We start from the raw sequence: 20,967 nt of genomic DNA, 5'->3' as shown, positions 1-20,967 counted from the left end.
TGTAAATAGGTAATATTGTACTTACTTATTTAGCTGGGCCATTTCTTTGTGGCGGCCCATGGGCTCCTTAGCTGCGCCATGCCAAGACTTAGTTGCGGAATGTGGGATCTATTTCCCTGACCAGGAATCTAATCTGGGGACCTTGGAGCTCGGAACCCTAGCCACTGGACCACCAGGGAAGTTCCAGGAATATTCTGTTTAAGATGCATTTTCCTTTACAGCAGACATTTATTAATAGTCAAAAATTGAGATAGTTATGTTAGCTCCGAATACACACACACACACATACAGTCATGCATATCATGCATATGTACACACGTACACACACACATTCACATACAAACAAATACACGAGGCACTCACACAGACACTTGTATACACACCCCCAAAGAGGCACACTACTGGCTGTTACCATTATCCTTCTAATGGACTAGTGAGGACACTGGTCACTCGCCTGAGGTGACTGGTCAGCTCCCTGTGGCCAGCAGAAGCATCTCCCAGCCAACAGCCCCAAGGTGCTGTCTGGGGGTGGCATTGGCCCTTCTGACCCTGAAATGTGGGCTCCAGGTAAGCCACGTTGACCAGCCCTCCCCTTTCTACCAACTCATTAATTCTCAGGCCCTCTGTCTCACAGTCACCCAGAAACCACCAGGCCCCCAAGGCTGGTCCCAAGCCTGGCTCATGGGCTGTGAAGGCCCCTGGTTTCCCCTGTACCTCCACAAAGCATCCAGGAGAGAGGGTGCTGGTGCAGCACAGAATCCCCCGGGGAGCTCTGGCAAAATACACCTGCTCAACATGTAAGTGACTCCTGCCTTTTAATCTGCACGTAAAAATCTCTAAAGAAGGGTGGTGATATGCACGGCCATCCCACTCAGCTGGCTCAAAGGGATTTGGCCAAAACCAATTTATCAATGAGACGACATAAATGAGAAAGCATGCCTGCCCGTCCTTTCTCCTGGTATTTTGTTTTGTTTTCAAGTATTAGACATCTGCCTACTCAGTGGAAAAAGGAATCGTTCCAGTAATGATGCATCCATACACTTTTCTCATCAGAAAAGGAACATCATTCTGAAGTCAGGAAAGGCACCGTACAAAATAACAATCCACAACCTACGGGATGCGGAAAAAGCAATTCTAAGAGGGAAGTTTACAGCAATGCAAGTTTATCTTAGGAAAGAAACAAAAAAACTCAAATACTCTAACCCTATATCTAAAGGGACTAGAAAAAGGAACACACAAACTCCAAAGTTAGTAGAAGGAAAGAAATCATGAACATGAGAGCAGAAATAAATGAAATATACACTAAAAAACACTAAGAAAGATCATACTAAAACCTGATATTTGAAAAGATGAACCAAATTGATAAACCTTTAGTGAGATTCAAGAAACAAGAGGACCCAAAAATCAGTAAAGTCAGAAATGAAAGAAATTACAACTGATACCACAGAAACACAAAGGATCTTATGGGATAATTATAACTACATGCCAATAAAATGGACAATCAAGAGAAATGGAAGATTTTCAAGAAATGTATAATTTCCCAAGATCAAACCAGAAAGTAGAAAATATGAACAAACTAATTAGCAGCAACAAGCTCAATCTAATTGAAAAAAAAAAAAAAAAAAACTCCCATCAAACAAAAGTCCGGGACCAGATGGCTTCACAGGTGAACTCTACCAAACTTTCAGAGAAGAGTTAACACCTTTCCATCTCAAACTATTGCAAAAACTGCAAAGGAAGGAATGCTTCTGAACTCATTCTACAAGGCCAGCATCACTGTGATACCAAAACCAGAGAGATATCACACACAAAAAAATAAAATTACAGGCTAGTATCACTGATGAACACAGATGAAAAAGTCCTCAATAAAATATTACCAAACTGAATAAAAAAAAATTCACTGAAAGGATCATACACCATGATCAAGTGGAATTTATCCCAGGATATACCAGATGCTTCTGTATCTGCAAATTAACCAATGAGATACACAACATTAACAAACTTAAGAGTAAAAACCATATGATCATCTCAAGAGATGCATAAAAAGCTTTTGATAAAATTCAGCATCTATTTTGATAAAAACTCAACCATGTGGACATAGAGGGGACGTACCTCAACATAATGAAGGCCATATATGCAAAAGCCACAGAAAGATCATACTCAACAGTGAAAAGCTGAAAGCATTTCAGGAACAAGGCAAGGATACCCACTCTCATCACTTTCATTCAACAAAGTTTTGGAACTCCTAGCCACAGCAATCAAAGAAAAAGAAATAAAAGGAATTCAAGCTGGAGAGGAAGAAGTAAAACTGTCTCTGTTTGCAGATGACGTGATATTATATATAGAAAATCCTAAAGATGTCACCAAAAAACTCCTACAACACATCAATGAATTTGGTCAAGTTGCAGGATATGAAATTAACATAAATGTGTCGCATACTAACAACGAACCATCAGACAGAGAAACTGAGGAAACAATCATATTTACAACTGCATTAAAAAGAATTAAGTACCACAACTTCCCTGGTGCTCCAGAGCTTAAGACTCCCAGCTTTCACTGTGAGGGGTGGGCATCTGATCCCTGGTTGGGAAATCAAGATACCATATGCCCCCCAGTGTGGAGAAAATAAAAAATAAATTACACACACTTACACACACACACACCCCCCCTACGAAAAAAATCTAACACACACACACACCCCCCCTACGAAAAAAATCTAACACACACACACACACACACCCTACGAAAAAAATCTAACACACACACACACACCCTACGAAAAAAATCTAACACACACACACCCTACGAAAAAAATCTCACACACACACACACACACACACACACCCTACGAAAAAAATCTAACCAAGGAGGTAAAAGCCCTATAGTCAGAAAACTATAAGATACTGACAAAAGAAGCTGAAAATGCCATACCAGGATGGAAATATATACCATGGGCTGGAAGAATATTGTTAAAATGACCATACTGCTCAGAGCAATCTACAGATTCAAAGCTATCCCTATCAAAACACCAATGGCATTTTTCACAAAACTAGAACACATCAATTTTAAAATCTTCATAGTACCATCAAAGACCCTGAAGAGCCAAAACAATCTTGAGAAAGAAGAAGAGAGATGGAGGTATCAGACTACACTACAAAGCTATAGTCATCAAAATAGTATGGTAGTGGCACAAAACCACACACTTATCGCCAACTAGTCTATGACAAAGGAGGCAAGGATATGCAGTGGAGAAAAGATAGCCTCTTCAATAAGTCATGCTGGGAAAACTGGATAGCTACATGTAAAAGAATGGAACCAGAACATTCTCTAACATGATATTAAAAAAAAAAAACTCAAAAAGGATTAAGCACTTAAATTTAAGACCAGAAACCATAAAACTACCAGAGGAAAACACAGGCAGAACACCCTTTCACATAAATTGTAGCCGTATTTTTGGGGATCTGCAAAAATACGCAAATGGGACCTAATTAAATTGAAAGGTTTTTTCAGAGGAAAGGAAACCATCAACGAAATGAAAAGAGAACCCACTGAATGGGAGGAAATATTTGCCAATGACATGACCGATGAGGGGTTAATGTGTAAAAAATAAACAGATCCAACTCTATCTGAAAAACAAATACCTGATTAAAAAAACAGGCAGAAGGGACTTCCCTGGGAGTCCAGTGGTTAAGACTCTGCCCTTCCCCTGCAGGGGTGGAGAGTTCTATCCCTAGTTGAGGCATTAAGATCCCACATGACGCATATGGGCCAAAAATACATTAATAAATAATGGCCTGAATAGGCATTTTCCCAAAGGAGACATACAGATGGCACACAAAAAGCTGCTCAGCATCAGTAACCAGAGAAACGCAAACCAAAAACCACTATGAAGTGATCCCCCTCACACCTGTCAGAAGGTCTGTCATCAACAAGACAACAAATAACAAAAGCTGGTGAGGATACGGAGAAAAGGGAACCCCGGTTCAATATTGGAAAACAGCATGCAAGTGCCTAGAAAGCTAAAAAGAGAACTAACACAGGACACAGCCATTTCACTCCTTGATATATAAAGTCCCCTCCCCCAAAATGAGAACACTAATTCAAAAAGATTAACACGCGCCCCAATGTTCATAGCAGCATTATTTACAGTGCTCAAGATATGGAAGTAACCTAAAAGTCCATCAACAGGTGAACAGATTAAAGAGCATGTGGCATATATCACACACACAAACACATACAATGGAATACTGTTCAGCCATAAAAAGAAAAGAATGAAATTTTGCCATTCGTATCAACAAGGACGGGCCTGGAGGGCATTATGTCTGATGAACTAAGGCGGAGAAAAACAAATACTGCGTGATGTCACTTATCTGTGGAATCAAAATCAACAGCAATGACAATAACAAAGATAGACAACAGAAGCAGATTTACAGACACACAGAAGGAACTAGTGATTACCAGTGGGGGGGAAGGGCAGGATAGAGGCAGGGCAGTAAAGTACACAGGATAAAAGACACTACAAGGTTATATTGTATGGCACAGGGAACATAGCCAATATTTCACGATAACTTTCAATGGAGGATGTGTGCGCTGTGCTTAGTCGCGCAGTCATGTCCAACTCTCTGCGACCCCATGGATGGTAGCCCGCCAGGGTCCTCTGTCCATGGGGATTCTCCAGGCCAGAATACTGGAGTGGGTTGCTATGCCCTCCTCCAGGGGAATCTTCCCAAGCCAGGGATCAAACCCAGATCTCCCAGCCTTGCAGGTGGATTTTTTACCAGCTGAGCTACCAGGGAAGCCCAAGAACACTGGAGTGGGTAGCCTATCCCTTCTCCAGGGGAACTTCCCAACCCAGGAATTGAAACGGGGACTCCTGCATTCCAAGAACACTGAAGTGGGTAGCCTATCCCTTCTCCAGGGGATCTTCCCGACCCAGGAAATTGAACTGGGGTCTCCTGCATTCCAAGAACACTGGAGTGGGTAGCCTATACCTTCCCCAGGGGATCTTCCAGACCCAAATCAAACCGGGGTCATTTCAAGAACACTGCAGCGGGTAGCCTATCCCTTCTCCAGGGTAACTTCCCGACCCAGGCATTGAAACGGGGACTCCTGCATTCCAGGAACACTGGAGTGGGTAGCCTATCCCTTCCCCAGGGGATCTTCCAGACCCAAATTGAACCAGGGTCTCCTATATTCCAAGAAGACTGGAATGGGTAGCCTGTCCCTTCTTCTCCAGGGGATCTTCCGGACCCAGGAATCGAACCAGGGTCTCCTGCACTGCAAGGCGGATCCTTTCTCCAGCTGAGCTACCTGGGAAGCCCGTTAGATGGGAGCAGCATCTTGAAAAATTGGGACTCGCTATGCTGCAGGGCTGAAACGGAGACTATGGTAAATGAACTGCACTGCAACAGGAAGGAAAAGAAACAGGTGGTGACGACAGGGCAGGGCTGTCAGCGGTGTGGCAGAAAGCGAAAGCAGCTCCCCAGCCCCCAGGGGAGAGCGGGAAGAAGGCAGAAGGTGCGCCTACCTGGCGTGGTACCCGCTCGGCCGAGAGGGGCAGGGAAACAGAGGTGCGGCTGGCTCGGAGTGGCTGTCGGAGAACTTGGTGGCATGCCAGGAGTGTGGCCTCCAGCTCAGCTCATTCCTCCTGGGGGTAAAAAAAAAAAACCAAGGATGCAGATGACTCCGGGACATCACACCGAGAAACACTTCATGCCAAGGAAGGACTGATAGGAGGAAACCATTCGTGACTGATCTGAGCTCCGAGTGACAATCAATGGCTCCCAGGTGCGAATTGGCCCTTGGGCTGCCAAAATCATTCTGTTTCTTCTTAAGCATGTTTTTAAGTATTTGGATTTTTTTTTTTTGGCATAGTGGAATCCTGGTTTCCTGACCGGGATCAAAACCACAGTCCTTGCCCTGGAAGCTGGGTCGTAACCACTCAACTGCCAGGGAACTCCTCCAAATTTCTTCACTGTAAGAAGATAGATAGATCTTGCCATCCCTTTCCCATCTCCCCACCAAAAACCACAGCGGCATATTTTGTCTTGCCCATGTCAGTGCAACTCGGCAGACACCCCTGGCCTCCTTGAGGAGAAGGCGTGGGCTGCAGAAAGCTCGAGCTGGGTGTCACAGGATTGGGTGCATTTATCTATCACTCACTTAAGCGAACATGGCTGCCCTGTAGTCAGTGGGGAGTGTGTGTGTGTCTGTGTTAGTCACTCGGTCGTATCTGAATCTTTGCAAACCCATGGACTGTAGCCTGCCAGGCTCCCCTACCATGGCATTAGTGTGTGTATGTGTGTCTGTGTTAGTCATTCAGTGGTAACCAACTCTTTGCAACCCCATGGACTGTAGCCTGCCAGGCTCCTCTGTCCACGGGTTTCTCCTGGCAAGAATATTGTAGTGGGTTTCCATTTCCTTCTCCAGGGAATCTTCCCAACCCAGGGATCAAACCCAGGTCTCTGGCATTGCAGGCAGATTCTTTGCCATCTGAGCCACCAGGGAAGCCCTAAAGCGGATCAGTGGAGACGTATTGCCCTGAGCCTGTCAGAGTGTCTGAAGTCATCTAAGGGTCCCCATGGTGGGTATCACCATGCCCTAGACCAGTAGGTTCCAGTCCATTCCTACCAGGGCTTCTGAACATCACAGGTGCCCTCCCTGCCCCTGCCACAGTCACCACCATCTATGACGGCTTATTAAGGTGTGACCACACCTGCCCAGGTGTCCGAAATCCGTGCAGCTGCCGTATGAACGTCACAGAGCCTCCAGGGCAAGCTGCTGCGTGAGGAGACGGTGCACACTTGCCTCTCCTCCTCCTGCAATTTGGGACAGCCTCGCCACGGGCAACTCCAGATCGGAGCTAAAGGGCACAAGTGAGTCTCTAAGTACCTGACAGATGTCAAGCATTCTTTCCAACGGGCAAGAACAGTAAAGACTCTTATGCAATAATGAATAGTAATGAAAACCCAGAAAGTTATTTACAACACAAACCTTCTGATGACTCAGATGATTAACGAGGAAACAAACAAACAAAAAATCCATGGGTGGCAAAAATGCGGAAGGTGTTGACTTGATGATAACTGCCTAGGAACCGAAGCATAAAATGGATGAATCCACCGCACCTCAGGAGTATAGCGATTGTAAAACCAGGACTGTACCTCATGGAGTTTCTCAGGATCCTCGTCAGGAAGCTTCTGGCCACTTGAATTTCATTTTCAGACGGCTTTTTCTGTGCTATCATATCCAGAACGTCTTTCATCTTCCTTCACAGGTAATTAACGAAGGGAGAAAACTAGACAGACTGCAGGCAAAGGAAAGAGAGGCTCGGAAAAGGAAAGGCCTCACACCTTATGGCGAAGTATTGCAACTCTGTAAACTGGAAAGAGTGTGAAAGGAGCTGGTTTACTGGGGCAGTCCTGCACCCTGAGAGGAGTTAAATGCTTCTCATCCTATTTTAAAAGATAATATAGGCAGACCTCAGAGAGATTCTAAGTTGGGCTCCAGACCCTCACAGTGAAGCAAATATCCTAATAAAGCTAGCCACACGAATGCTTTGGTTTCCCAGTGCATATAAAAGTTGTGTTTACACTACACCGGAGTCTACTAACTCTGCAATAGCATGTCTGCGAAAACAATGTACAGACCTTATTTTGAATTAAAAAATGCTAACCATCCTCGGAGCCTTCAGAGTCCGAGCAGTAATGCGAGTGAAATCAAAGATCACTGACCACAGAGACTGTCACAAATGTGACGGTGAAAAAGTTTGAAACAGCGTGAGAATTACCAAAATGTGAGACAGAGACAGACACAGCGAACAAGTTCTCTTGGAAAACTGTCACTAAACAGACTAACAACAGCACTAATGGCTTGAGAGGGCTGCCACAATATTTAATTTGTAAAATTAAAAAAAAAAAAAAATTAAAAAAACGTCAGGATCTGTGAAGCACAATACAGCCCAAGTATGTCTACACACGGGTTTCCCAGGTGGCTCAGTGGTAAAGAGGTAACCTGCCAATGCAAGGAGATGCAGGAGATGTGGGTTCGATCCCTGGGTCAGGAAGATCCCCTTGGAGGAGGAGATGGCAACCCACTCCAGGATTCTTGTCTGGAGAATCCCATGGACAGAGGAGCCTGGTGGGCTACAGTCCATGGGGTCACAAAGAGTTAAACCCGACTGAGTGACTAAACAATGTCCATACACAGATACGTGTTTCTACTTTGAGAAGACACAGCCAACAGTCACAGTGCTAATTATGGCTTTTAAAAACAAATGAAAGCACAGTGGAAAGGGTGGTACCCGCAAGCTCTAAGTAAGGAACTGGGGCTACTGTGGACAGTGATATTTTCCTAAAACGTGTGTGCTCCTGTCAGATCTTCAGACTTTCTGAGAGCACAGTAAATATATTTGGGGATCAAGGGAGGCTCCCTGATGGCCCAGCTGGTAAAAAATCCACCTGCAATGCAGGAGACCGTGGTTCAGTTTCCTCGGTCAGGAAGTATTCTTGGGCTTCCCTGCTGGCTCAGCTGGTAAAGAATCTGCCTGCAATGCAGGAGACCTGGGTTCCATCCCTGGGTTGGGAAGATGCCCTGGAGCAGGGAAAGGCTACCCACTCCAGTATTCTGGCCTGGAGAATTTTCCACAGACTGTATAGCCCATGGGGTTGCAAAGGGTCAGACACAACTGAATGACTTTCTCTTTTCAGGTGGTTCGTCAGCCCCTCTGGCGGCTAAAACGGCGGGGGGTTTTTAAATTTTTAAGAACTTATTTATTTCTTATATTTACTTATCGGATTTTGGTTGTGGCACACCAGGATCTTCATTGCATCCCGTGGGGCATACAGACCGTCTAGTTGTGGCATGCGGGCTTTCATGCCGCACAGCACGTGGGATCCTGGTTTCCGGACCAGGGCTCGAACCGGCATCTCCTGTATTACAAGGCAGATCTTTAACCACTGGACCACCGGGGAGGTGGCCCCTGGGGTTGTCTGGATGAGAGAGAGGAGGGCGATTGGCTGAGAGCTGATCTCTGGAGTCACAGTCATTGGGACCAGACTGGGCAGCAAAATGCAGGGGACCAAACGCTGCTCTGGTGCCACCAAGAGTCCCCAGGTGGAACAGACACAGGAGGGGCAGATATAAGATGATCATCTCAGGAGAACTGTGTTTCTTCCTACACAAGATAAACACTTGCATGGCTTTCAACCACTGGGAGCCCGCCAGCATGGGGCCGTGAGAGCAGCACAGGCCACCAGTGAGCCAGCGGGGTCGCTCGGTCGCATCCTGCTCTTTGCGATCCCGTGGACTGTAAGCCTACCACACTCCTCTGTCCATGGGATTTTCTCCAGGCATGAGCACTGGAGTGGGTTTGCCATTTCCCTTCTCTGGGGGAATCTTCCCGATCCCGAGGATCGAACCCAGGTCTCCCTGTATTGCAGGCAGATGCTTTTGCCATCTGAGCCACTAGGCACGGGCCACAGGATGTGCCCACAGGCGAACAAGACGCCCCAATGTGAGGAGGCAAGGGATACCTGCTCGGGGTTAACCGCCTCATGTGTATAGCTACGGAAGACCCACAGCGAAGCTAAAGTGCTCTTGAGCCATCGGGGACACAGAGCCCCCAGAAGACATCAAAAACAGGAATGGGCCTGAGTGCTATGGAAGGAATGCCCCCCCCGACCACGGGCCCCAGTCGGACACAAGCCAGCTTGGCCGCGGGAAACCAGCAAGGACACCCCTTCCCGGGAGGGAGGAGGCTGGCACATCTCAGCCCAGAGATGCCCAAAGCCGTGTGGCCAGGGAGGGATGCTTGGGAGAAAAGACCCCAGATCTGGCCAGGGCAGGGGGTGTTGATGCCCCCCCGCCGTGCAGGGAGTTCTGAACTCCAGCAGCTCTGGAAACGCACCGAAGCTGAGTCCAAGCCATGCCCACCGGGAGACTAACAGTATGACTGGTCACCCCAGCAAATAGGATAGACATCCTTTCTACTCCAATGGCTACTATGGCTCGGACAATCTTTAAAAAAAATACGCGTATTGTAGAAAACATGGCACATTTTAAAATTAGAAGGCCGGTGAGACAAGGAACAGCTTCCCTGGTGGCTCAGCTGGTAAAGAATCCGCCTGCAATGCGGGAGACCTGGGTTCGATCCCTGGGTTGGGAAGATCCCCTGGAGAAGGGAAAGGCTACCCACTCCAGTATTCTGGCCTAGAGAATGCCATGGACTAGCAGAATAACCTGTAACCTAAAGATGGTGTGAGTAACAACATATCTCTGCATTTCTCCCCCCGTTTTAGATAGTTCAAAGAGTCCTGCAGACCCAGTGGGGCCTTTCTCTCTGCAGCCTGCCCGGTTGGGTGAGCATTTCTCTATGCCACTGTCACTCTTTCTAAAATGTCTTTTTGGGGGGCCATGTGGCACGCAGGATCCTAGTTCCCTGACCTGGGATCAAACCTGGGCCCTCTGCACAGGAAGCACGGAGTCTTAACCACTGGACTGCCAGGGAAGTCCCGAAAGTGTCATTTTTAACACGGCTTACTATTCCTTCCACATAAATGCTGAAAAGCTACGGTGTTGACTAGCAAAACACTGGCTTGTCTAGTTTCCAAATCAAATTATCCATCCTAAGAAGGGTTCCCTGAAACCATTTCCACCAGGTACAAACCAAAACTAATCTCAGTTTGAAAAAGAAACTGTAGCCCGCCGGGCTCCTCCATCCATGGGATTTTCCAGGCAAGAGTACTGGAGTGGGTTGCCATTTCCTTCTCCAAGGGATCTTCCCAACCCAGGGATCAAACCCAGGTCTCCCGCACTGTGGGCAGACTCTTTGCCCTCTGAGCCACAAGGGAATCCCAGTTTACTTCAATATTAAAAATAACTTTATATGGCAGATAGTCTTTTTCTTTTTTAAAAAGAGGTTTAGATCACAAATATTAAACCTGCTACGATACCACTGAATATTAAGAATGGATCCAGATCTTGAAAATGCGCTTTTAAAAATGGAATTATTAAAATAAGCCCTTGAGTGAAATGGCTTATCAACAAAATCAATAAATAAAAAATCATGTGAATGCCGGGTTATTTTCCTAACCTGTCCAAATGCAGCAAAACAGCCGCTGCCTCAGAAAATAAACACAACCTGCAGCACGGTGGGCCTGAGAACCCGGGGTCTGCAGGCTGGGAGGTCAGCGGGGAAGGCAGGGCCTTGGCTGGACACCACGACAGGGGAACCACAGGGTGTGCGGGCTGCAGGTGACGCTGGCCATGGGGAGACTTCTTGGGGAATAAAACCCCAAGTGACGCCTGGGGGCATCTTAAAAGCAAGAGTCGGAGTGGATGGCAGTGGGAAGGGCCTTGCAGATAAGAAGAGCCTGGAAAGTCCTGCAGATGCTTCCCACTGAGTACAGGCAGAGAGCCGCCACAGCTTCGGGACGCAAAGGGACCGAGGTCTGCGTGATGCTGACAGCGTGCCCCGGCTGGAGGAGAGCCAAAGCCGCAAACACCCTTTTGATTAAGTGTTTTGAAACCAACACATCCAAAAGCACCACCCTACAGATACTAGGAGAAGACTCGTGAGAGTCCCTGGGACTGCAGGGAGATCCAACCAGTCCATCCTAAGGGAAATCAGTCCTGATTATTCATTGGAAGGACTAATGCCGAAGCTGAAACCCCATACTTGGGACACCTGATGTGAAGAGTTGACTCACTGGAAAAGACCCTGATGATGGGAAAGATGAAAGAAGGGGGTGACACAGGAAAGGACGGTTGGATGGCATCAGCGACTCGTTGGACATGAGTTTGAGCAAACTCCGGGAGTTGGCGTGCCTGGGGTCGCCAAGAGTCAGACACGACTGAGCGACTGAACAACAGCACTGAAGGAAGCCTCGCCCTGAGCTGCGGCTGCCTTCCTGCCCCGGTCAAGCCTCTCCGTCTCCAGAGCTGTCTCTGCCTCCCACCGCTCCAAGGTCCCTGCAACTCAGCTCTGCAGATTGGGCCCTCCGCAACCCTCAGCGGCTCCCAGTGGCGAGGGAGCGACACCCAGGCCTCTGCGCAGCTGTCGTGCGCTCCCTGGGCGGGCTGCCCGTGCTGGCACAAGGCCTCCTGGCCATTCAGAGGCGAGCTGGGGTCTGAGACGCACAGCTCTAGCCCCGGGCTAACCCCCACCGCCTCTGTCGAGCATCCCCCCGGCCAGCCCTGCATTGCTGACGTAGGTCCATGTCTGTGTCTCCAACCTGGCTCAGCCTTCAGAGGACAGCTCAACGCAGGAGTCGGCTTCCAGCCCTCCTTCCTTCCATCACCGCTTGTCAGAGCTTTCCGGGTCCCTGCCCATCACCCAGCTCAGCTGCCAGTGCCCCCAAGGGCAGAAACCAAGGGGATGACGCTGGCCGCCTGGCTGGAGCGCTTCCGACGTACGTGAATGAATAAAAAAACACACGTCAGAGCCGGCTGTAGAGCGGCGGAGTGTTTCCCCCCACCCCTCCACAAGCAGTGACCTGACAACACGGAGCTGTGGATGGTGACATCATTCTTGATGAAAGGCGATTCAGAGGCCAGTACTTCCTGCCTTTATACAGAAGGAGAAAAGAAGTGAAGATAAAAATTCCCAAGTGACCTCAACGGCTGAAACTGACACCAGACCTCAAAGCAGCATTTTAGGCAAATGCCACGGCCGAGTAGCAGCGTCCGCATGGGATCAAAGCTTCAGGGTTCCACCCCATGAAGCCGGGGCAGCCCTTATCTGTCCCCTAGCCAGGACAAACGCATATCTGTCTCAGCCACTCATGTTTCCCAGATGTATTTGCAGGAAACACCACACAGACACGTCACACAATGAACACAGGCAGAAGGGGGACAGACCCAAATGACTGGACCGTCTGTTAACTTCTGAAAAGGGGGGTGGGGGGTGACTTTCTCACCCAGCACCGTTGTTGTTGCTGTTGTTTAGTGGATTAGTCGCGTCCCACTCTTTTGTGACCCCAGGGGCTGTAGCCTTCCAGGCTCCTCTGTCCATGGGACTCTCCAGGCAAGAATACTGGAGTGGGTTGCATTTCCATCTCCAGGGGATCTTCCCGATGCATAGAGATGGAACCCTGGATTGGCAGGCGGATTCTTTACCTACTGAGCCACCAGTGAAGCCCCAACCCAGCACCAGCAACACTAAAAATGCTTTATCCAAACCACCAGAAATCACACCGCACATCCCCAGGTGCTGAACACACGGTTTCGTTCAACTCGATGTTTTCATAAAGGTACCAACACAACTTTCTTGGCTACATTTCAACCCTACAATGGATATTTTGGTCAAGATATCACAGACACTCAGCGTTGCAACCACTAACATAACAAAAATATAAGTTAAAAAAAAAGGTGCAACCATTAACATAACTAAATATAGGCAACAGAGTTGGTGAGTCTTCAGAGTGTACAAACAAAGATACGTGCAACATTCTCTGCATGCCTTAATATATTAGAAATCATCACCTTTTCCGCACCACATTTCATCAACATCACTTGCATGCCTGTCAGCGAAGCACAAATCTTAACTGTTTACCACTCTCCTCTTGGCTCAGACTACAAAACATTTCACTTAATTCACCTGATTCACTTGCTTAAGCCATACACTAAATCTACATCTGAAAAGAAGCAACCTTTCCCCAAATAAAGCAGTTCTGTTTCATGTAAGTTCCCCCCCTCCCCGCCTCCTAATTTTATTTAATAAAAACAAGTCTGATCTTTCTGGGTTTTTTTTGTTTTTTTTTTACCCTCCTGATTTTACGTAATAAAAACGACAGAAAACAGCCCAAGCAAGTCAACATCTGCCCAATATAAACCCGTGGGTCTACTCTATTTTAACAAGAAAGCAGGCATAGTGGCTAATGGCCATTAGCCCCCAAACGCTCAAAACAAACTTTTCCCCTGAAATGTGAATGATGGCTCTCAGACCACTCTGCAGAAGCATCCCGGTTAAGACAGACACACAGAGTTTCTGCCCCAGGAAGAGCTCTCCAGGAGGGGAGCGGGGGAAGGGAGAGGGGGGAGGGAGGTGGGATGGGGAGGGGGAGACACAACATGCTCGGTCCTAGCCACCTCTCTTTCTCTTGCAGCTTCAGGAGCATCTGCGCTTATCACTGCTGGGGCCAGGCACAGAGCCGCCTGCTCAGGACAGCTCCGAGGAGCCAGTGGCAGACGGGAGGCCGGACACGACGCTGGCTGGGTGCAGAACTCACTGTAGCTCAGGGCTGTGGAGAAACCCACACATGTGGCAGGAAACCTGCTCCGAGCAGGGGTGCGTGCTGTCACAGGAGCGGACACCTGCCTTCTTTAAATGGGTCACTGTGCCACAGCGTCTGGCTAACCCTCACCACCTCCTGCAGCAAAAGCCTGCATCCCTGGATGTTAATCTGCTCCTGAATGTGAGCTTAGCCTGTAATCAGAGTCACGGAAGGCTTTAAGGCGTCCGATAAAGAGGCAGAAAAGAACAAAGAATCTGCCTTATGGACAGTGTGGTCCTGGAAAAACGGCTCACGGCAGCGGGCGGACCGCTCGAGAGTGAGATGAACGATGAAGTAGCAGGCGAGGCTCATTGTAAACAAGACTTGTATTCACCAGATGAATGTGACAGAAGGACCGAAAGAGCCATTCCAAGCGTCATGGTATAGTTTATGGCACGATACTCAGAAGAAATTTTCCATACGGTGATTGAAATTCCATGCGCTCCTAAAAAGGAGCTGAATGTATGGTCATTTGCCTGGAGCAGAGGAGTGTGGATGAGGTTCGGGTGCTATGCACGCAGAGTTTTTTAATGCATGTTTGACAGCACCCAGCAGACACAGCCTGAACCCAGCACTGGTGAGAACCCCGTTTCTCAGTGCGTCTCCAACAGCGAGGGGCTTACGGACACCCCCCCCCCCCCGTTAATCTGGAGAGCACCACAAGTGACCCAGTTTCGGGTCTTAACCTTTTCCAAGCGCATTTGCTTAAGCCAGTGGCGTGACCGTGGTGGCTGCCCAGCAAAACAGCCAGCGGCCCTCAGGGAAATACAGGTGGCCTTCAGGGAAATATAGGTGGCCCTCAGGGAAATACCGTTGCCCATATCTCTCCCACACCTGCCCATCAGGATCTCCAGGGCAGGGAAGACAGGTGTACCGAAGACACACCAGGAGACATTCCCACATTCACCTGAACTTCCCTGTGTGCAGCAGTTCCTTGGCTAACAAAGAGGGAACAACAAAGTGCCCACGAGGCAGGCCAGTGGATTCCCCTGCTCCCTGAGTCCTCTGACTCCAGGCAGATGCCAGGATGAGCCTGGGTGTCGTGGAGGAGGACATATGTGCACCCATGGGGCTCCTGTGACCCTTCTTTGTTCAATGACAACACAACCCTGGGAGGCAGGCGGTGCCAGCTCTCAGCTTGGCTGCAGACAGACAGTGATCGGGGTTCCTGTTCCCCAAGGCATTGCCCTCTTGGCCCTGGCTTCTAAATGATGACAAGATATGCGGGGCCTGAGAAATCAGACATCTCTGCTTTGTGAAGCCAGCCCGCCGCCATCCTCACCTGCCCCCTGGGTGCTCTGCTCTCGGCAAGGACAAACACACCCAGCAGACGTCACCAGCGGGAGGGCAGTATGTCCACCACAGTTCCCCCTTTGGGACTGCCCTGGTGGTCTAGTGGTGAAGAATCATCCGCCTGCCAATGCAGGGGACGCGTGTTCGATCCCTGGTCCGGGAAGATCCCCCAGGCCTCGGAGCAACCAAGCCCATGTGTGACCACTTCTGAGCCCATGGTCTGAAACCACAGAAGCCACTGCAATGAGAAGCCCACGCACCACAAATAGAGTAGACCTCCCTCCCCAACCTTGGCTCGCTGCAACTAGAGACAAACCTGTGCAACAATGAAGGCCTAGCATAGACCCCTCCCTTCAAAAGAAAACAAAAAAAAACAAAAACAAAAAGACCAGACCAACCAACCAGAAAAAACTGCCCACGTTGTTCACAAACCCTGTTTTGCCTTAAGGTGCATATATGTCTTTCCGCAGAACCTCCCAGAACAACCCAAGCTGCACTGGCCACTCTCACCATCAGAAACCTAAGCTGTCCTCAGTCTTTATCAGCAAAGCCACCTTTTTTCTCTTAAGATGCCTGGGGTGGTTAGGTACTTAAAGGGTAAGGAAGCGCCTCTGCCATCTGGTCAACCTCCAACATTGGATTACTTGTGTGTTGATGGCTCAGTCAATGAATTCACTGCTGAGTGCCTTTATAATCACTTAAAAAAACAACAAACAAGTATGTGATCTGTTGTGGAGTTCTACATGGAATCTGGGTCTCCTGCATTGCAGGCGATCTCTCTACCTGACTTGAGGCACCAGGGAAGCCCCAGGCATAAAACACTGGAAAACTGCTCTTCTCAGACATACAAGTCGGATTAGCGTTTGCCTAGGGATGGAGACAGAGGACTTCACTGAGGTTAACTGAATTTAAAACAACAATGTATGTTCTGTTTTTTAATATTTTTTCGACCAGTATGGACCACAGTCTAGATTTTTCGATTACATGATACTTGTTTAGGGCCAAAGATGATCATTTTATACAGCATTTATTTATTTTTTAAAGACTATTTATTTATTTGGCTGTCAAGGGTCTTAGTTGCAGTATGTGGGATCTATTTCCCTGATTAGGGGCCAAACCCAGGCCTCCTGAATAGGCAGCACAGGGTGTTGTTAGCCACCGAACCAGCAGGAAAGTCCCTTGACAGCATTTATTTTTAATGTTAGTTTTTCCCATAATGTTGTTTCTTTTCTTCCCTGCTGCCTTTTGATATGTTGCTTCTAATTGACTTTACTAATAGAAAACAGAATCACATTTCTGACAAATGACCTTTTATAGCTTATTGAAGGTCTTCCTGGTGCTCCAGTAGGAATACTGTACTGCTTACCAGTACAGGGGACATGGTTTTGAGCCCTAGTCTGGGATAATCTCCCATACCATGGAGCAACTAAACTAAGCCTATACTCTGCAACTAGTGAGCTCACTTACCCTTGAGCCCAGATACCACAACTAGAGAGTGACCATAGGCAGCAGCAAAGACCCAGTGCAACCATAGTTAGTTAGATGAAAAAAACTTACTGAAGCTCTGAATGAGGAACTCAATGTCTGTAAAATTTATAGAGATTCAATGGCAAGCCACTCCAGTACTCTTGCCTAGAAAATGCCATGGATGGAGGAGCCTGGTAGTCTGTGGGGTCGCTAAGGGTGGGACACGACTGAGCAACTTCACTTTCACTTTTCACTTTCACACATTGGAGAAGGAAATGGCAACCCACTCCAGTGTTCTTGCCTGGAGAATCCCAGGGACGGGGGAGCCTGGTGGGCTTCTGTCTCTGGGGTCACACAGAGTCGGACACGACTGAAGTGACTTAGCAGCAGCAGCAGGGATGGAGACAGATGAGAATGGGGAGATTAGACAGAGAAGGATATGGGCTTCCCAGGTGGTGCAGTGGAAAAGAATCCACCTGCCAATGCAGGAGACGCAGGACACTCGGGTTCAATCTCTGGGTCGGGAAGATCCCCTGGAGAAACGAACGGCAACCCACTTCAGTATTCTCGCCCACAGAATCCCATGGACAGAGGAGCCTGGCGGACTGTAGTCCATGGGGTGGCAAAGAGTCAGACATGGGGTGGCAAAGAGTCAGACATGACTGAGCGACCAAGCAGGAGCAGGATGCATGTGGCTGATTTAAGAACTCAATCTTAAAAGCACTCCCAGGACTTCCTGGGCATTCCTAGCAGCTGAGGACAGGGAGGCCTGGGGGCTGCGATTCATGGGGTCGCAAAGAGTCGCACACGACTGAGCGACTGAACTGAACTGAAGGAACCCTAGTGGCTAAGACTCCATGCTCCCAATGCACGGGGCCCAGGTTCAATTCCTGGTCAGGGGACTAGATCCCACATGCCGAAACTAACATCTGGCACAGCCAAAGAATGGAGTTTTAAAAGTTCTTACTACGTGCATCGTCAGGATTTAAAGCAGGAATTCACCATGTGCCAGGGGACTGTAACAGATTCTAATATTAACTAATTCCCTGGCTTGTAAAATTCACCAGTTTATGAAATTTTATTCATATTTCTAAGCAAAAACCATTTCAGCGTTTTCTAATAGGCAAAATAAAACCTCCCTGTGGGCGTGCTCTGTTGCTCAGTTGTCTCCGACTCTTGCAAGTCAATGGACTGTACCCCGCCAGGCTCCTCAGGCCATGGGATACTCCAGTCAAGAATACTGGAGTGGGCTGGCATTTCCTCCTCCAGGGGATCTTCCCAACCCCAGGGATCGAACCTGCGTCTGCTGCATGGGTAGGAGGATTCTTTACCACTGAGCCACCTGGGAAGCCCAAATAATACCTACACACAGTATTAAAATTTAATATAAAATGACTTAAAATTTCTAAAAATATCTAAGCTTGTTATTCAAAGTGGTTTTTTTGTTTGTTTGTTTTAGAAGCAGCAGAACCAACCACTTGTTTTGGTTTTATAATGTGTTATACATGTACTCTTGCCTGGAAAATCCCATGGATGGAGGAGCCCAGTAGGCTGCAGTCCATGAGGCCCCCAGGCCTCCTCTCCTTCCTCCCACCACCACTTCTCACGGCTTGTGCTCTGAACAGAACTCAGATCGTCTTGTTTTCAGACCCTTACACGTGTTCCTCGAATTCAGAACAAGCGTCTGAACACATGGAAGGGTGTCCCACCTCACTCCCACGGACAAAAAGGCCTATTTCGAGCAACAAAAGCATCTGTCACCTACCCCATCCACAAAGGCAGCCAAAACAAACTTCACGAGGCACGTACTTTCTGACTCAAAACCTCCCAGGCAAGGAATGGACCACGATGACTTACACACACGCGGACTTGGGTGCAAAGGCGTCACAGCACAGCACTGTCTGCTACATGAATACTCTGGAAGCACCATAAGCGTCCATGCAGAGAGGATCTGTTACCCACACAGCGGACCATTCAGACCTCAGAGCATCATCGGGTCGTTAGGACAAGTCATGAGTCAGACCTCAGGGCGGTCAACGTGGAACACACTCCACTTTCACGTGTAAACACACAAGCACCTATCTGTTTCTAAAAGGAAACCTAAGAGCGTGGTACTGACACGGCCGCTCTCCAGAGAGGCAAAACGAGGGGATGGAGTTGGGGTCGGAGAAAGGTTGATGGATTCCATGCAATTCTCTTTTGAAAGTGAATATTGGCACTTGCCTGGTGGTCCAGTGGCTAAGAAACTGCGCTCTGAATGCACGGCGCCAGGGGTTCCAGCCCCGGTCAGGGAACTAGATCCTAGGTGCCAAAACTTAGACCCAGCACACCCAAATAAAAAATAATAAATACTTAATGACGACAAGAAAAGTGAAATGTTTTCCCACGTCCACGCATCACTCTCAGTACTGATAAATGCAGAATAAAAAAAAAAAATCACACTTGGAGAAAACTGTAGCTGGTATTCCAGCAGCCACCCCTAAAGAGTGGTTGTTCCGACCCCTTGGCAGTAAGCGAACCCTCTGGGGTCACTGCAGCTGACCACTCCCGGGGGACCAAACCTGCTGCTGACCCCTGGGAACACACCACACCGAACCCCAAAGGCTTCTCTTTAAAAGTGCAGAGGTCGATGAGGTGACCCCAAAGAAACGCTACACCGCGACAGCATCTCTCACGTCCCCTCCACCCCGAGGGGCTCGGAAACGGCCACGCCGGGACACTAGTTTTCTGATTTACGAGGATAATCGCCTATTCCATGGAGCAATGAGGCTGCTCCGTTAATGCGGCAAAGAACAAAACTTTTTCCTTCTTCACTTTCTCTGTGGATCCTATTTTGGTTCCAAAAAAAAAATTAAAATCCTTTGGGATGTGTCTTCAAGTCTGTACTAAAAACTGAAGTGGGAGGGGAGGTCAATTTACTTTTTAAAATTTACAGCCCATCTTGGAAAAGACTGGACTAATTCTGTTTTAAAAAAAGGCAGGTCAACAGTGTACTGTGAATGAGCCAACTGTGAAATACCAAGCGGAGGATTATTTCTCTATATGAAAGCAGTCACGAGAATTTCTTGGCTGTGCAGTGGTTAAGACTCTGGCGCCATCACTTTGGGGCCCTGAGTTCGATCTCTGGTCAGGGAACTAAGATCTTGCAAGAATTCCATGGAATGTTCCAAGCAAGAATACTGGAGTGGATAGCCTTTCCCTTCTCCAGGGGCTCTTCCCAACCCAGGGATCAAACCCAGGTCTCCCACACTGCAGGCTGTTTCTTTACCAGCTGAGCCACCAGGGAAGCCCAAGAACACTGGAGTGGGTAGCCTATCCCTTCTCCAGCTGATCTTCCCAACCCAGGAATTGAACCGGGGTCTCCTGCACTGCAGGAAGATTCTTTACCAGCTGAGCTACCAGGGGAAGCCGGCAAGCTGTGTAGCCAGCATGGCCCAAAACAATCACCAACACCTCCAAGCTGCCCAGCTGTACTGTTCTAGTTCCTGGATGAAAAAGCATCACATCCCCAATTTCGCTCTCTGACCCCCTCAAATTATCCCAACTCCTATTCACAATTTGCTTACTAAGCAAGTACGCGTGCCCACCCCAGAGCTCAGCACAGTGCTAAAAACACCTGGATATCCATGTACCTCACTCCACGTTAGCATGAGACCCGAAAATCCAGTAGCCTGCCACCTTGTGTTAAAAACGGACCATGGCACTTGGCTTCATTCACAGCATCAGCTATTGCCAGGGATATGATTTAAGGAATGAAAATCACATCATAAGTCAAAAATTAACACTCAGCAGTAATGAAAGAAGGAATCTTGTAAGAACTGACTGTTACCAGGATCTCTACTCAATACTCTATGACAAGCACAGGAAAAGAATCTAAAAAAGAGTGGAGATACACACACACACACACACACATATATATATATGTATAACATTAAAT

At 48.1% G+C, this 20,967-nt stretch overlaps 1 protein-coding gene across 6 annotated transcripts in view; it reads right to left on the bottom strand.

Annotated features, from left to right (window-relative positions):
• The window catches only part of LOC129557971 (protein Shroom2-like), a 150,281-nt gene that overhangs the window by 58,829 nt on the left and 70,485 nt on the right, over nucleotides 1-20,967 (bottom strand). For 5 of the 6 annotated variants that reach the window (XR_016036999.1, XM_088834512.1, XM_088834513.1 and 2 more), the window contains exon 3: nucleotides 5,528-5,647. Coding sequence is in view for 5 of the 6 variants with exons in the window: in XM_088834512.1 (XP_088690638.1) it covers nucleotides 5,528-5,647 (120 nt within the window). In the remaining variant the exon portion in view is untranslated. Of the gene's footprint in view, nucleotides 1-5,527; nucleotides 5,648-7,160; nucleotides 7,304-20,967 lie in introns of all 6 variants that reach the window. The other variant, XM_088834511.1, reaches the window with a different exon arrangement.

This window comes from Moschus berezovskii, chromosome Y, assembly GCF_049115385.1.
Source record: "Moschus berezovskii isolate FMDL1 chromosome Y, NW_MosBer_1.0, whole genome shotgun sequence".
Classification (NCBI taxonomy): domain Eukaryota; kingdom Metazoa; phylum Chordata; class Mammalia; order Artiodactyla; family Moschidae; genus Moschus; species Moschus berezovskii.
The sequence above is the reverse complement of the archived record's forward strand: the minus strand, read 5'-3'. Positions and strand labels throughout refer to the sequence as shown.